The sequence below is a fragment of the Xiphophorus couchianus genome, chromosome 9, assembly GCF_001444195.1.
Source record: "Xiphophorus couchianus chromosome 9, X_couchianus-1.0, whole genome shotgun sequence".
NCBI classification, from domain to species: domain Eukaryota; kingdom Metazoa; phylum Chordata; class Actinopteri; order Cyprinodontiformes; family Poeciliidae; genus Xiphophorus; species Xiphophorus couchianus.
The window spans coordinates 15,662,762-15,679,862 of record NC_040236.1 but is presented as its reverse complement, the minus strand read 5'-3'; the positions used below and the strand labels follow the sequence as shown (position 1 = coordinate 15,679,862).

Sequence of the window (17,101 nt, the reverse complement as noted above, 5' to 3'; positions counted from 1 at the left end):
TCTGTCTCACCATCCCGTCTCCTTCTCTGCAGCATACCGGGTTCGGCTGTGTGCGCTTTTGACATGGAGCAGTTGGCTGCTGTGTTTGATGGAAGGTTTAAGGAGCAGAAATCTCCGGAGTCTATTTGGACGCCTGTTCCAGATGAACTCATCCCAAAGCCAAGGTGAAGCCAGATGGCAGTGCTCAATGCATGCACCTGTGCTTTCAGATTGTTATCAACAAGCTGGGAGAATGACAATGCTGTTCTGAAACATGATTCTACTGCAAAAAGTGTCTTTTTACAGAGCTTTGCAAAAGTGTTCCCACCTAGTGTATATTTTCACGTTTTGTCATTTTGGAAAAGGGGAGGGCGGTCAGACTCCAGCAATGAAGGGCTGGTGTCCTGCAACTATTAGATCTGTTCCTGGTCCAACACACCTGAATTAAATGGCTAAATCACATCTTCAGCAGGTAGTCACCTTTTCCTAAGTCCTGCCAATGACCTAATTATTTCAGTGAGGTGTGTTGGAACAGAAAAACATCTAAGATTTGTCGGACTCTGGTCTTTGAGAACTGGACTTTGACACCTGCGCATTAAAGAAACAAAGTTGAGTGTATATAACTGGGTTTTTATTGAGTAGACCAACACAAAGTCCTTCACCGCAGTGAAGAAAAAAGGAAATATGATTACAAATAAAACACCAAATAGTGCTGTATGAATAGGTATTTAACACTTTCAATCTGACTGCCCTTTGTTAAATTTAATCTTAGTACCAGTGCAGCTGTTCTGTGAAGGATTTTTGAGAACATTAACGATCAAACAGCCTGATGAAGACCAAGAAAAGCAGCAGACTAGTTGGGAAGAAATCTGTGGTGAAGACAAAAGCAGGGTTCAGTTAGAAAACAATATTCTCAGCTTTGAACATTTTACAGAGCACTGTGCAGCCATCAGGAAAACAGGAATTATGGCTGCCTTTCCCCTTAAGCGACACAAAGCGTACACTGGATCGATTGTGGCTTGTTTTTTTTTTTCCGCTTCACAATTTGTTGCTACTTTGTGTTGGTCACCAAATTAAATATGTTGAAGTTTGTGAGTGTACTAAAACAAAATGTGAAGAAGTACATGGGGCGTGGATACTTTTGCATGTCACTGTACCATTTGTGGCATTTTCACAGTCAGGCATTCATTACATGACGTAAGTGTCCTCTGAGTTTTGCAGACATTTGTTTTAGGTTTCAGTAAAAAATAAGGGAGAAACATATTGATAAATGTTGGAAACTAAAGAGTAAATAAGGAAAACTCTGTTTTCATGGGAGTTTTTCCACCGGTAGCGATGCTATTTAAGTATTTCTACGTGAATGTGAGTCACTCAGACAGTCTAGACTGTCCTTTTAATAATATATCATTACGAAGACGTGAGTGGTTTGATGTTGTCAGATAAATTCGCTCCCCTCTTTTTGATGTGCTCCATCTTGTTGTCTCCAGACCTGGTGGCTGTGCCGTTCAAGGATCCAAGTTTAATTCCTCCAACTCGTTCCCCGATGAGATGCTGAACTTCGTCAAGACACATCCCCTGATGGACGAAGCGGTCCCATCACTCGGACAAAGACCTTGGATTGTGAGGACCATGGTCAGGTGAGAACTTGGTGAAAAACTGGCTTGGCTGTTTTGCTTCCTAATTCACAGATAATTAGATATAAATTGTACATGATTTTATGAAGTGGTAGGTTGGTATATTTTCAGGACATTAGATATGCAATAAAATGAAGAACATAACCATTATTACCCGGCCTGGTTTTTAATATATCCTAATTAAACACAACTATCCACAAGTTGTTGGATCCAGAAATCTGGAATTCATGGAAATCGTTGATTCGTTTCCTTCTACATAATTTTTTTGCTGGGCAATTATAACATGATTTTTCAGATGTTTATGTTTATATTCTGTTTTTTTTTCTGCACCTTTATTTTTTCTTTACCTCAAACAAACTTCTGCCAAATCGTATTTGCCTCAATGTCTATCTTTATCTTTGAATCGGGGTCCATTCAGTTTTTGACTAATATAACCACATAGCTCAGATGTTTGATTCTGAGCTAAGTGATCATATCCATGGGTCTCCTCTGCCTTTTTCTTTATCAAATCATATCACTGGATTATGTTTACATGCATCACAATATTATTAAACTTTTAGAGATCCTGTCATATTGTTCCACCTATTTGCCATTCCAAATTTTGCCACTGAAACTTTTTAAGATTTTTAATAGAAATATGGATGGCTGAATGGACGGTGCATGGGTGGCGAAAGATAGATCTATATGTTTGGGTTGATGAACAAACAAATGAATGAATGACTTTTGTTAAACACCCATTTATAGAGAAAAATCAGTAGAACTTATACATATTTGAAATACTTTCAAACTTTATGCATATGAATATTTTGTATTGTGTTTTACAGAGTAGATGTCAAGGAAACACAGATGAATGCACAATGAGACATGAACGAGCTGCATCATTGCTGTTAGTGCATATGATAATAGTCCCCATTCTTTTAGATATTTTCCTGCTCTATCACAACTGATTCAAATCCCCGAATTACCTCCTCAGCATGTCACAAATCTCTGCAGGGGTCTGGTAATCAAGTATCTATTTGATTCAGGTGTGTTGAATCAGGGAAAGATCTAAAATCCGCGGGAGCCCATCTCTTGACGGCTGACTTTGGACAACACTGAGCTATAGTGTCATCTATAAAAATTAATGGATGCTTGTTGTGTAATTCTCCGCTCATTACCTTATAGATGGAGTCCACCATCCACCAGGGTATTATGGAGACAGAGGTGTATTGAGAATATTCCAAAATATTGCACAACATGGCTTCTATTCACTCACTCAGTCAGGAGTGTGTGTAGCTTCACTGTGCTCTGCTATTGTTTCTTTTTAAATCAACTCACTTGACTGAAATTATTAATGACTGAAATGTCTGGTTTAATTAGTTGATTATTCAAATTTAATAAGAAGTTTCTACTGTGGATTTCACTTCATTCTCCAGCTGCTCAAGAGAAATGACATATTTTGATTTCACTTCACGCGGCTCTATACGTTTCACTTTAGCCAATCTGTTTTAATGGACTTGAATCATACAGTGGCCTCCAGGAGTTTCTTGACAACACTTTTAGCTTTCATAAGTGGAAGGTCTTGAATGAGTTGCTTCACTCTGTGCCATTAATGCAGTACCGACTCTCTCTTGTGGTTCAGGTACCAGTTGAATAAGATTGTGGTGGATACAGAAGCCGGGCCATACAGAAACCGCACCGTCCTCTTCCTTGGGTCAAGCAGAGGAACCATTCTCAAGTTTCTCATTATGCCAAACCAAGACAACACGGTGACCAGCAGCAACATCTTTCTGGAGGAACTGGAAGGATTTAACCCTGACAAGTAAGACCACAGAATATGATGGGGGATACAATTGGTTATGAATCACAATTTTGATTGATAGTCTTTGTTTTTTGAAAACTTTGACCTGCCAATACTATTTTTAGACAACAAATAATAACACCTTATGTTAGTGATCAGTCTTCATAGAAAATTGTATTTGTTTTTAAATACAATTTTGTTTCCCCCAACTTCCTTTTTGAAAAACTTGACTATTGCTTGAAAGAGCTTTTGAGTCATTTTCCCCACATCAGAGTTTTATTGTTAGCGTGACCTGATTGCAAAAATATCAGATTGTTGAAAATCCAACCAGGCAGTCTGCTTGGGTCAAGCAGAAAATTAGTGGATTATACTTACCACAAAATTTCTCAATGAATCACAAGCTAAAATTAAAGAATGGAGATATAAAAAAAATACTTGAGAAAGTAAAATAGATTCAAAAAAGTGGAAAACTATTCACATATTCTGATTTAGATAGCTTATCCATTTCATTTGTGTATTATAAATCAAAAAGCATAAATATATCACAAGAAGATATTTTTTATATATGCTGAAGGTCATTAGTTTGGGCATTTTCTAGTCAATTCCCATAATTCAAGGAGAAGGCTTTTGAACAAACAAAACCAGCAGAGTTATATATTTTAATATAAAACTGTCCATATTAAAGTCAAACTGAGCACTGTCAAACTGTGCTCAGTTTGACTGCTTTTTTAAGATCTTGCTTTAAAACAGCTTAGTCATGCGAACAAACCCACAATGTTGTTTTTTTTTTGACAAGTTTACAATTAAATTTACCTCAAATTTCATTTCAAACTGGTAGCAAGCTAAAGTAATGGTTCCAGTGCTTATGAAGTGCTGGTGCCAGTTTTCATCTGGTTCTGCAAGAACATAATTGTGCTTTTCCACCACCTGGGGGACGAGTTGTAGACGCATCATAAAGTCATTGTAAGCATTTCAATCAGTTATTGTTTGATCCTCCCTGTTCTGTGTTTCTGTGAAAGGATCATGGTACATAGACACAGCTATACAAAACAAATTATTTCATTTATTCCAATATTACGGTAATAGAACACCCTTTTCCACAATCACTAGCTTAATTTCAAATTTCAGTTCTAAACAACACGTGACTGAATGCTTCACAATCCTAATCAGCTGGTCCTTTATTCACATTTGCAGTACTGAAATGCAGAGCTAGTTCATGGATTCAGTGGAATATAATCAGCTGTGAGCTCAGCTGTAAACAGGACATTGACCTACTTAAACTTCAGCATAGACAATATGAAGAACTGTGGGAAGATAAGAGTGTGTTATTTTGGTGCTAATGCAATTTTGATGCAATTTTCAAAGGTGTTTTTTGATTGAAATTTGACAGATCAAAACCAAACTGAACTCTGAAGTCTTAAACATTGTGCTCAAAATGTTTTGATTGTCGTATCCTTTATCTCCTGGTGAAAGCATTTTTCTTTTAGTCCAGAAGCAAAGTTATGCTGGTATAGCAACCAGTTTTTGGATCCAGAGCTTTTAAAATTAGAAACGCAAAGAACTGGTTTGGTAGAAAAGGCCTCAAAATGGTAATTTTAAACATTTTAATGTTGGTGCCCTACTTCAAAGGTGCTTTTGATTTAATTGATGCTCAAGAATATCTAATTAACACTGTGTCAGGAAGATAAAGTATACAGTGAGAAAAGTTAAAAATGGTGCACTTCCTGAAGATCTGCGCTTCGTACTTTTTGTCTGGGTGAGGGTTTGGATCAGCAGGAACCCTTCCAGCAAAACCGCCAATCTAGATGCAATTCAACATCAGTTCACAGTTGTGACTGCTAACTATTTTAAGATTTTATAGGTAGTTTACCATAATGAACATGATGTATTCAGTAAGGGGCTGGGCAATAAGTTAAATTTTTTTTAATATCTACTTGATGGCACTGCACCATCATCAGACAATATTCTTCCAATATTCTTCCTTTAAAGAAAGAAATATTAGGTATATTTTTATTCAGCTGCTCCTAATGACTGCTGACTTGTGCTCAGTTTGATTTCCTCAGATAAAAAGTTCAAAATTCATGTAGAATATGACCACTACTAATAAATGTGTTCATTTGAATGTGCCCACCAAGATATAAATCACTCTGCAGTGTCTGAGACAATCCAATAACATACAAGAAGGAGAACTATGGTAATTAGATGAGACTTGAATTAGAGCCTAATAATCATTATCGCAGAATCTGACTGTCCTCTAATGAGGTTGAGACAAACTGTTATGGGCAAACATTAGAAAATAATGAAAGAGACGTGAAAATCCAATCATCCTTGATCTTGACCAAAGTTATTGCCAGGAAGGCAGACCCTCAGTCTTGAGTCTGAATTGAATCCTATTCCTTATCTGCATCTTAACAAAAGACTGGATTGAACAGGGCCTCTTGTGCTTCTGTAATTAGCATTTTGCACAAGGCGCACAGCTTTGAGACTTCACTTGATCTAGATCATTACGTAGTGAACACTAGATGCATTTTCTTTTCACTCCTTTTTGTGTTTTGTTCTTTGCTGAAATGCAGCGTTCCAGTGGGGAGAGGGGATAATTGTCACACAGATGCATGCAGCTTTGGATGGTGATTATCTTTCACTAAGGATAATTAGAGGCATTTAAAAAGAAAGTAGATGTTTCTAAACAATTTCTGTTGTGGTAATTGGGAATATTTCTTGAACTGACTGGCTAAAAACAGACTTTTTTTTTTTCTTTGACTCCTTTCTCATCTCTTTTAACTCATGCTTGTGATTTCTGTCACAAATTTGACAAAATGAAGGGCAGTGATTGGTAGAGAAATGTGAGGGAGACAGTTTGACAAATAAGCTGGTGAGGCCTGGAGCCAGTGTGTTAGGAATAATTTGGTGTGCATGGTGAGCTCACCGGGAGGTTGCTGACAGTCCAGCTATCACAGCAGGCGTCAGTCTAATCAGACTACAGCTGCATCTTCCTCCAGGCCTTCATCACCCTAACCTGTTCATCAAAAACTGAAACAAAAGACCTCTAGAGATTCACAAGAGATTTGAGATCTCTGGTTTTCAAGCTTTGACCTGCTAATATTAACTTTAGCTGCTTAGATTTGGTCAAAATGTTGTTGTTTTTTCCTAGACTACTAGAGAGATGCCCCTTTTAAGACAGGACGATCATCATCTTTTGCTTTTTTTTAAAAAGACAAAGGATTTGGAGTGACAGTCATTTAAAAATATTTTCACACCTTCTATTAACGATTAAGAAGTTTAGCATCACAAACTGTAAACAGCAACAGTTTTCATGTTTTTTTCTTAAAGAGTAAAGATACTCAGTTTTATTTAAAAGATTATTTCCAAAAGATTTCCAGATCTTCAAAACTTCAGCATTTAGGAGGTTGAAAGCTTAAAAAGCTAAGAAAGAGAACTTTGTTGGTACACATTGAGCCTCCCAAGTATTCTGCTGTAGTCGGCTCCAGGTCAGTCTTTCCTTTGCCAATTTCACAAACCGTTAAATTGTCAGAGCACTGATAGGAAAAAAGATAGGATTTCTGAGTTTCCAACCCACTGATCATTGTTAAAGGCTGAGCAAGCTGAAAATCTTCCCATTCCAATCAAAAGTCAATTTCTCTGTGCATCTCTTAAAAATAGGAAAACATGTGATAAGCCCCAGATTACACAAAATGTCACTTGCCATTACTAATTGCAAGTTTACCACAAAAAGAGCAAAAACTTTTGAGATGCTGTTTTCCAAAACAGAGCCATTACCCATTTAAAGACACAATGACAGATAAAAATAAAAGCATAAAATGACACTTTGACTTAATTTTAGGTGCTAGTTCAATTTTTTGACCCAAACACACTGGCTTCCTCTACAAAGGTAACATGTTTTAGGTATACTGCAACCTTCCTAAAGTCTGCTGTCAGACAGATCTATATTCTCAAGTGCACCATGCATGTCCTGCTATTTACTTCCCTCACCTGATCTTACTTCTTTAATGTCTCTTTGCTCAAGGCTTCTTTACTTTTTCTCTCCCTCCTCATTTCCCTGCATTTCATGATTCTGGCTGTGAAGAATGACTCACAACTTGGCCTTAGCAGAATGATATATTCTTCTTAATGACTGTGGGCCATCCACAATCTTATTACCATAAACTGTCTAGATATAACTAATGCATGGATGCACATGTGCATAATATGGTGTAAATCTGCTGCATGAAGGCAGGTTGTTGCCAGCTCTTGTGACTCTAAGTGCCAATTAGAGGTGATTTGGATCCTGGCCGCTGTTTTTGAAGGCCAGTCGACCCCTTGAAGTTCCACAATCAGCCTGTTTGGGTTGGCATTTTAACATCAGGCACTTGTCGCTCTCGCTTTTATTACAGTTTTTTTTATTTATAGAGCACTTTTGGCTTGTTTGTGTTTCACAATGAGTCAAGAGAGACATTTTTGCCCTGTTGCTATGCTCAGATCAAGGTCAGGGGTATAATGCGTGGTCGCGAGCTAGTAATTGAAATTGGCTAATGCAAATTCTTTTTGTTTTGTGTGTTTCTGCCCGTTTCTGTGATGCAGGTGTGCTGAGGACTCTATGCAAGCCAGGCAGCTGCTGTCTCTCACTCTGGACCGGGCGAGCCACACACTGCTCCTTGCTTTTCCCTCCTGTGTGGTCAGAGTGCCGGTGGCCCGATGCCAGCTCTATTCCCGATGCATGAAGTAAGCTTGCGAAGCATAAAGCCCAAACCATACCTTAAATGGGCAGTGAGGTAGAAAACGAAAGTTGGTGACCTTGGAGGGACCATCCAACATTTGTCTTTAAGGAGGGTGAAAAGTAGAGCTTTGTTAGCTGCAGCAGACGAACTGTGCTGCAGTAAGAGAGAAGCTCAGCTTGAAATAATCTCTGGTCTTAATAAAAGGAATAATACCTAATTATTTCTGAAAACTGAATTGAGTCCCATTTAAATGATTGAGGTGGTGGGATTGTAAAATATTCAATAAAGGCTTTTAGTTTTGAAACTTTTAAGACCCATTGGATGTGTTTTATCCCAATAATATTGAGATTTTGGTGCAAAAATGATTGAAGGGCAAGTTGCAGGTGTGGCTTTAGATGTTCTTTACTGGCAAATAGTAGAGTGGATTGATTGAGTGATTGATAAGTTTGGTGACCATGGCCGTACCACAATCATATTTCTTAATGGTTTTTTGACTCCCTTCACAGTGTTCAGCAGAAGTAATGAACAGTAGAGGATTTAAAAACCAAAAGGTTTTTTAAAGTGACCCATCTCAACAAAAGATCACTGACGATTACCACAGAGCTATAGTCTGAAAATGTATTTTCGTAACAAACACTACTCTCCCAAATCACAACTCTTCAGTTTTATCGTTTGCAATTGGGGTTGTGTGGCGTTAGCCGTTTTAATCAGAGAAACAAAAACTTCAGGCATGACATTATCACTCATTATCTCTCTTCACATAATACCATAGCAAAACAAGGCAAAATTTTATTCAGCCATGTTCAAAGGAATTTTGGGGAAATGTAAAGAGTTGCTTGTATTTCTGTAAATAGCTGCAGTCTAAGTCTAAGGCATGACTTGGAAGATGAATCTGATTCCATTTCCTCTGATCACTTGATGTTAAAAAATTATAATTTCCTGGTTCCTGTATGCAATTACACTGGAGCAGTTATAGTTTACATTAATATAACATCTGTTTATGATCTTGTGTTTTTTTTTGTTTGCAAAAATGTTCATGAATAAATCAGTCAAGATTCATGCAGTAAAAGACTTTAATACAGGGGTTTTCTTGAGAAATCCTGAGCTTAGTCACAGCTACGTTTGAGCAGAACTTACTAATAATTATCAGACACAGAAGAACTTCCTCTGCTGCTCTTCAAATCAGCATTGGCATTACGATGTATACACAATCAGAGAGCTGTCATGGAAAATGAGTTTATCTTTCACAAGTTACTAAATCACAGCCTTCCTTAAAATTGTCCAAACACATTTTTTTGACTGTGCTCATATTTGTAAGATGATTGCAACTAAAACTAAAGTCGTCTTATTTTTCTGCACTTTATGCTACACTGCTACACAATGCTAGCCTATGCTATTTTGAGTGTAGCTTCCAATGCTTTACTTCTATTTTAATGAACAACATCAAAACAACAAAAAGGTAAAACGATTGGCACTCTTCTCTGATCATGCCCAACTTTCTTCTGACAGTCATTAAAGTTCAATAATGTGTTGAAACATTAATTATTCAAAGGAAGTCATAAACAACTCAAAGGAAAAAAATGGTGATTTTGGAAAATATGGAGAAGTTCACCTTTTCATTTATTAGTGGCATGACTGTTATGAGTTTTTTTAAATTGATAGTTTTCTTTTTTCTTTTAACCACTATGCTCAAAACATGACGTGTAATCAAGAGGAAAACCCAAAATGATTGACCCAGGCCATTTGGACAGCTTTCTTTTGTTATGGTTAATTTCACTCTTAATACACAAGATGCATAAATGCGATGTAAAGACGTTCCACCTGCTTACACCCATGCAATCAGAGCAACACAGGAAACACTCCTCTCTTCACGAGACCTGTGGCTGCGGCCCGCTGGGGTCCTCCAACCACACTAACACAAACCAGTGCACACCCCAGCAGCACATGTGTTCACTGGAGCAGGTGAGTCATGCAGGCGTGTAATCCAGACCACATTTGGAAACCACTCGTATGCTCCCTGAGGTGTGTTTAGCATGTGTGCTTATTATATTTGCGTATCAGGGTTCTTTTTTTGTGCATGAGTAGGTTCAGGATTTTTTAGTCACGTTTCAGCGGTTCATGCTCAATTTTTTTTTTTTAACCCGTGAGCCGTGATTTTAAGTATTTCTTTAGCGCCCTCTCAATTAAGTTGTAATTGTTCAGTTAAACCTTTTTTCAGTATTTAGAAGAAGTTGAGCCCGCACAGAACATGCAATTTAGACTTTTACAGTCTGACCTATTTGAGGTCCACAGAATGTTAGTATAGATTAACATCAGAGGATTTAAATGTTTTATAATTAGTGACTGGCCTGTAATCCACTCTGCAATACTTTACAAGAGAGAATATTAGTTTTTCAAACAATTTTATTGGGCAGTGGTTACTGTTACCAGGAAAATTTGGTTTCTCATCACTACTAAATGCTGCTTGTGGCATTTGATGTACTGTACTGCAGGGTGGAATGTTTTTACTTTTTGTGTTTGTATGTCAAACATTGAAAAATATTCTTTGTATTTAAAAGCCCAAATATGGTCAAGCATAATGGATCAGATTTGATTGAAGCCTTGACGTCTTCAGTGTTTGTGGATGCGCAACACTAAACCTTACATAAATAATCTAAAAAAAATGCAATGAAATTACAAAATAATGTAGTTAGGTTTAATTGATTTTAATTCGACTTGGTGGATTGTTTAAAGGAGCAAAGCAATTGAATCAAGTAGTTATAAGTCATTCAGTTCCCTTTTAACAAGGGACAAAACTCCCAGATTCAGTGCTAGAGGCTGAAAGGACAGGAAAGGGAGAATGACAAACTCAGATGTTCTGGTTGTGGGAACTTTTTTGGGGGGGAAACAAAACCCATGAGAATCTGTAGGTATTTAGATCAACATCTCCATCATTAGGAAAGAGACAAACATAAACACAGGATTACTCAGCCAGCTGGATTTACTGTGAAAATAAAAACACTAAAAACACTGACCCATGGCAAACGTCCAGATTTCCTTTGGAGGTGGAAACGATTTTGCGAAGATGATTGTGTACTCGCTGTTTTGTTATTTTAAACTTATAACACTGCCATTAAAAACTTTTCCAGCAATAAAATACTGCACTTTTTTATTTACGTCATTAAAGTATTGCTTATTACTTATGGTTTATTGTCATAATAAACATTGTAACCTTAGCAGTACACTTAAAATGTCCTCTACAGGCTGTAGATGGAGAATTTAGTGGCAGTCAGCATCTCTACTGCATTTGTGCAGCATAGAGAGCTGTGAGAGCCTTTTTCTGCTTTGTGAAGAAATCTATTCAAATATTGCTGAAAGGCCAACCAGGTATTGCTGACTCAGGTTACATTCATTTTCACTGGATGACGGCCTGATTGACAGTTGGGAAACGTTTCAGTTTTAAACCAAAACCAATCAAAGCCAAATATAAATCCATGTTTAACTTAATGGAGCCTCTGTCCGTAGCAATAGAACAGTTATTTATTGTTCTTTATTAGTCTTTCAAACACATAAGTGTCCTTTATAGCTTTGGTTACCCTGAAACTAACTTTTTCACCAAAATGTTAAAATTGAATGATTGTATTTGATGTTTTTTGTAGGCAAATACATAAAACAGGTTTGTATTTTTAACTGACCTTAAAGAGAAGACACTTTAATTTTATATTGCAGAGAAGAAAAGCATATATGCGTTTTCAATGAAGTGTATATAAATATGATGTTATCCCTATAAGTAAAAATGTTGTACTAACTACACTAATTAGTGAACTGTGAGCCTTCATGTTTGAGATGACTATCCCTTTAAGTTGCTCTCATCAAGTAGATCAGAGACTAACTTTGAGGCCTCCTTAAGGGAACCCAGTTTAATCTTTGAGGTTGAGGTAATTAATTTTCCTCCGCCTTTCCTTCAGGAACTGCATCGCCTCCAGGGATCCATACTGCGGGTGGACAAGAGGAAGCACCTGCTCCTTTCTCAGACCTGGAACCAGGTGGGACGCTTTTCCTTTGTGGCTACACATCCATGCAAACACTCCAAATACTTCTATTTCCTGTCTGCTCTGTGACACCATTTCTTTATCCTCTTTTGAAGTTGTACATGGTTTATTACCACTTTCTCTTTTCTTTCCCTTTGATTCTAAAGATTTGTTTTTGTGTCAATTTATTTCATTATTAGTCATCCTGTGGTTATTTCTGCCTTCTGAGAGCAGAACTGGCACCCTTAGAGATATTTCATGCATTATTTATCCACACTGGGAGTTTTACATTTGATTCTAGTCTTTAAAGTAATTTTTTTTTCTCCCTGTCTCATCTATGACATAGTCTTATTTTAGTGTACTTATGGCTCATCCTAAATGTTGTTTTTTTTTGTGTTTACCTATTGAGCTGTCACAAAACATTGCGTAGGTGTCAGAGATGTCGGGTTTGTATACTAGAGTGAGACCCGTCGCTGTTCCTGCTGCACTTGTCTGTCTTCACGGCTCACCTCCAGTCTTGATCGTTTCCCTCCACTGAAATCAAATCTCTCATAGATCAAGCTGCTTATTGAGTTAGACTTTCCAACACAAGTGTAGTGCCAGCTGAACAGACAACATAGGCCTTAAATACCACCTCGGGTAGGCTGCTTATACTATTAAAGGCTTCTGTGTTTGTCTTGATTAGATTTACCAAGGGCGGTCAACTTTGCAATCGAATACATATCGAGTTTCTGAGAAGTTCCTTTTTGTGGAATAATGCAACCTTTCTCAGGTAGTCATCTTCAGACAGTATCATGCGACTAGAGATTGTGATATGGAAAACCACCAAGGAAGCTTTGTATTTTTAATAGTAATTTTAAAACCATTAGCTTTATGAATTCATTTGTACTTTTATAATTGTGCTTTCTTGATTCTAGCATAAAATCAAACTAAGTATGTAATATGGTACACAGGTTCTGTCAGACGTTTACCATTAACATACCATTGACATGAATGTCATATCAGGCTACGTGCTTCTAATGATTTATTTGAACTATTAATCTGCAATGTTTTAGCACAATTCTGGCCAAATTTAACATTATTCTTTAAAGAATTGGTATACATTATTTAAACTTGTACTTCTTTTCCTCAGCTTTTAAGCATAGGTCATTTATTTTCAATGGCACCAGAGTATTTGGAGAAACTTTATGTTAGCCAGCTTTATCCATTTCAAAAGTGGTTTGATGTGTGGTTGGGAGCACTGCCTTGCTGGAACTATCATTTCTGTACAAGTTTCAAAATGCTGAATGTTTTATGTGAGGTGAAGTACAAGAACTTGGACTTACTACTTGGCTAGTTAGTGGGTCGTGCAGTGGGACTTACGAAAGAGGATTTATCCAAACACTGTAATAGTGAAAGATACATGTATGTCATTAAGCCTATGCATCTTATTTTGAGCATGTGAATGAGTTGAAATTGTAACATCAAACTTGTTGCATCCGATATAAAAAGAAATGAGGTGGTGTGCTTGACCGATAACGAGTCACCACAGGCATGTAGTGACTCGTGGAATAATGGCAATGTGTGCATCCCATATACAGAGCCTGATCACCAGTAAAGTCATCTGGTATGCGGTTCTCCATCTTGGGATCCTTACTCCCCTTTTCTCTCTTTCTGATTGCCATGATCAAAGGCCCCTAATGTCACAAAGTCTTAAGAAAAGGGGAAAATAAATCGACATTCATGTCCTTGAGGACCTAATGTGAATGTCTGACTGAAGAGTACTTTCCAATTTGTTCCACTTTTGTTGAAGGAAAGTGTACCTTTCATGACGTTCATGATCCTTTTCAGCTTGAATTTTTAACATCTATGTTCTCCTGCCAGCACACTTATACTTTTAAATATGGTGCAAAGTAAAAGTATACAGATGTTCTGTCCGGAAATTATAATAATTACTTGATATATTATTTTTCTTTTGTCGGAATGCAATAAAGGTAATCAGCACCTCAGCTTTGGACACCATGTTGCAACACTTTCAACAGCATGTGCCATGGAAATCATGTGGTCTTTATTATATCTTATTTTGAAGGCTTTGAATGATGAAGTAGTGTACCTGGACAAATGTACAAGATGTAAAAAAGCAACATTGTCAGTCTATATGTAGTCTAGCAGAGAGTATGAGGCGGCCAGCTGAACTCAAGACATTATTCTTTGTTATGATATCTGTCATGCGTCTACCGCATTTTTAAACTCATTTATCAATGTATTTCAGTGGCATTAAAAGGCCAAATAGTTACTGTACAGCAAGGTTTTCCAATTGTAAAATCAAACTTTCAAAGGCAATCTAGTAGTCTCATCTGCTCTCATTCCTTAGATGTTGTGTGCGGTTAATATATTTGCTTTCCATGGAGCCAGAAACAAAACAACAATCTGACATCTTGAAAGAAATGTCATAATCTAGATTGTATAGGAAAGTGCAACGTTAGGATTTTCACCAATTATGCATTGAAGGTAAAAGAAATTCTGAAATATGAAAAGTTATTAAGACATATGTTTAAGATTTGGGGGAATGCACTCTTGCCATGAATTATATTAACTCGTGCCAAGACATTGTTCCTGCTGCTAAACTCCACAGTGAACCACTGCTCAGGCTTTGGACAACGTCAGGTCCACTGCTCCTTCCTGTTTTTGGTCTTTATGAAAGCCAACTTGATGGTCTGTTGCCCGAGGCTTAGATTTAATGCAATTACAGAATGTTATCGACGACCCCATCTACCACTAAGGAAGAATCTGAACATACCCCCCTATATCCTTCAATCATGCTTTATTGTGAATGTTAGAGGGAAAGGTACTGTAATCACCACTCAGACTGCAGACAAATCAGATTGTGTTTAAATCTTAGTACAGACTTTGTGTAATGTTGTTTGCAACTCACCTCATTGTTTTGTTTGAGACGCTCTGTTGATATTCTTCCTTTCAGCTTCACCTGACAAATTGAAGCCCCTTTTCTGCTGATTCTTCTCTATAAAGCCTGAATTCTGCTCAATACTTTTGTCACTTTTGATTTTTAAATGTCACTGTGTGTTGCACACTTTGTTTTGCAGCTGAAGCGTAGGAACCAGAAGTATCTGTAGAAAACTAATCAGAATGGCATTTCAAACCAATTTCAAAGGTCATTCTGATACTCCTGCCTAGCTGCTTCTTTTCTAGACCAAAGTCTAAAGTGAAATCTGTTTAGACATTTGTTTGCAATGTTTTTTTCAGTGGTATTTGTGTGTGATGATAATACTGCATTGTTATGGTTGTTTACATTGATTACTAATCATCAAACAGTTCAGGTACAGCGTCTTGCAAAAGTAATCATACACTAAACTTTCCCCTTTTTGTCACAATGCAGTCTCAGAACCCATATATTCTATTTAGTTTTATGCAACAGACCAACACAAAGCAGCTCATTTATATAAATTGGAAGATAACGGTTTAGAAATAAAATTTGGAAAACTGTGACCAATCCTTTTCAGTTTGATAACCCTAATTAAAATCCTGTTGAAGTAATTGTTTTTAAAGGTCAGACATAAAATTGTAGAGATGTTCAAAGCAGCTGAAAGTTATAGAGCAACAACATAAGAGTTTAACATCTACAAAAATACAGCCATTCGCCTAAACTTTCTTTTTAAATATTTTGTTCAGTAAAAAGTTAGAAAACCTTGCATAATTTTCCTTCCAATTCTGCACCATTTTTTGGGGGGTTGTAACATAAAATCCCCATTAAATAATCTGAAGCTTGTGACTCTTATTTGAACAAATGGGAAAAGCTCGAGGAGCATTATATAGTTTTACAGGATGCAGCATGTTTTATTTTGCTCTTGAATAATTGCCAAAGCAGAACTTTCACATATGTTCCACTTAAATCACTAAACAATAACTTTTTCTTTCACATGAATTTCATTAAATGAGCTCTGCTCTAAATGAAGCCTGCAGGCAAGTACATTGTGCTCAGACTAAACCACACAGTCTCGTTTGTCTCTGCGCGTTGCAATGTGGAGCTGTTCCCCTGACACGAGCCGTAACCAAAAGCAGTTGTGTTTTTCTTTGAGAGCACCTGGCCTGTGCCGAGCTGCTCTCATTTCCTCTGGACTTCCTCGCTTCGTTGTAACTTATATAGTGTTGAGTTTTCTGCTCTCCCTGTTGCCCAAATAGGAAATTAGTTGCAGAAATACTATAAGTTACATTTTATTGTGAGATTATTGAAAAAGGCTCACAATTAAAAGTGTTTTTTTTTTTTTTGAGTAACATTTGAATAATTTGACAATATTCTAGATTTTTATGAATCTTAAATAGTCATGGATGTTGACCTCCTGCTTGAACAGCAAGTAGTTTGGTTTCAATGTAGAGAGAGAATATCAACCAAAATTGTAAAAAAGGGAAAAAAAAACACATAATGTAAGAGCTAAAAAATTAGTTGCATGCCATTGAGATAAAGAACAATTTGATCACCAGAAACACAACCTAAGTTCTGGCTCCAACAGATTGGTTCTATCAACCAAATAAAGACACTCATGACCTCAAGTGGCTGTGTGTATAAAACACACCTGTCCTCAAAATCATGAGATTCTCACGGTCCAAGCCTCAGAAATAACAAAGAGCTTTCAAAGGATGTCGGGAACAAAAAGTAAATCCAAAGGAGGGTGGAATGTTGTCCAGAACCATCAGCAACAGCTGCTGTTTCATTCATTCAGGGACTGTAGAAATATTAAATGACCATCGGGCACTCTCTGCCTTTGAGCTCCATTCAAGATCTTGGCTCATGGGTGAAGATGATCTGGAGAAAGTTGAGGAATCAGCCCAAAGTTAAACAGGAGAAATGTGTTAATAATGTGGTGGTAGTTTGAACCAGTAAGAATTGGAAACATACTGAGCTGCATGGATTAAAATCTTTCTGAGATAGAGGAACATGTTGATTCCTAGCTTAGGTTTGCATGAAATGATTTTATGAAAACTCAA

At 37.1% G+C, this 17,101-nt stretch overlaps 1 protein-coding gene across 1 annotated transcript in view; it reads left to right on the top strand.

Moving 5' to 3' along the window:
* sema6bb (sema domain, transmembrane domain (TM), and cytoplasmic domain, (semaphorin) 6Bb) overlaps positions 1-17,101 on the top strand; it is a 183,217-nt gene that overhangs the window by 127,483 nt on the left and 38,633 nt on the right. The window contains exons 11-15 of the mRNA XM_028027955.1: positions 33-164; positions 1,467-1,616; positions 3,235-3,414; positions 7,972-8,112; positions 12,056-12,133. Of these exons, the coding sequence (XP_027883756.1) occupies positions 33-164; positions 1,467-1,616; positions 3,235-3,414; positions 7,972-8,112; positions 12,056-12,133 (681 nt within the window). The remainder of the gene's footprint in view (positions 1-32; positions 165-1,466; positions 1,617-3,234; positions 3,415-7,971; positions 8,113-12,055; positions 12,134-17,101) is intronic.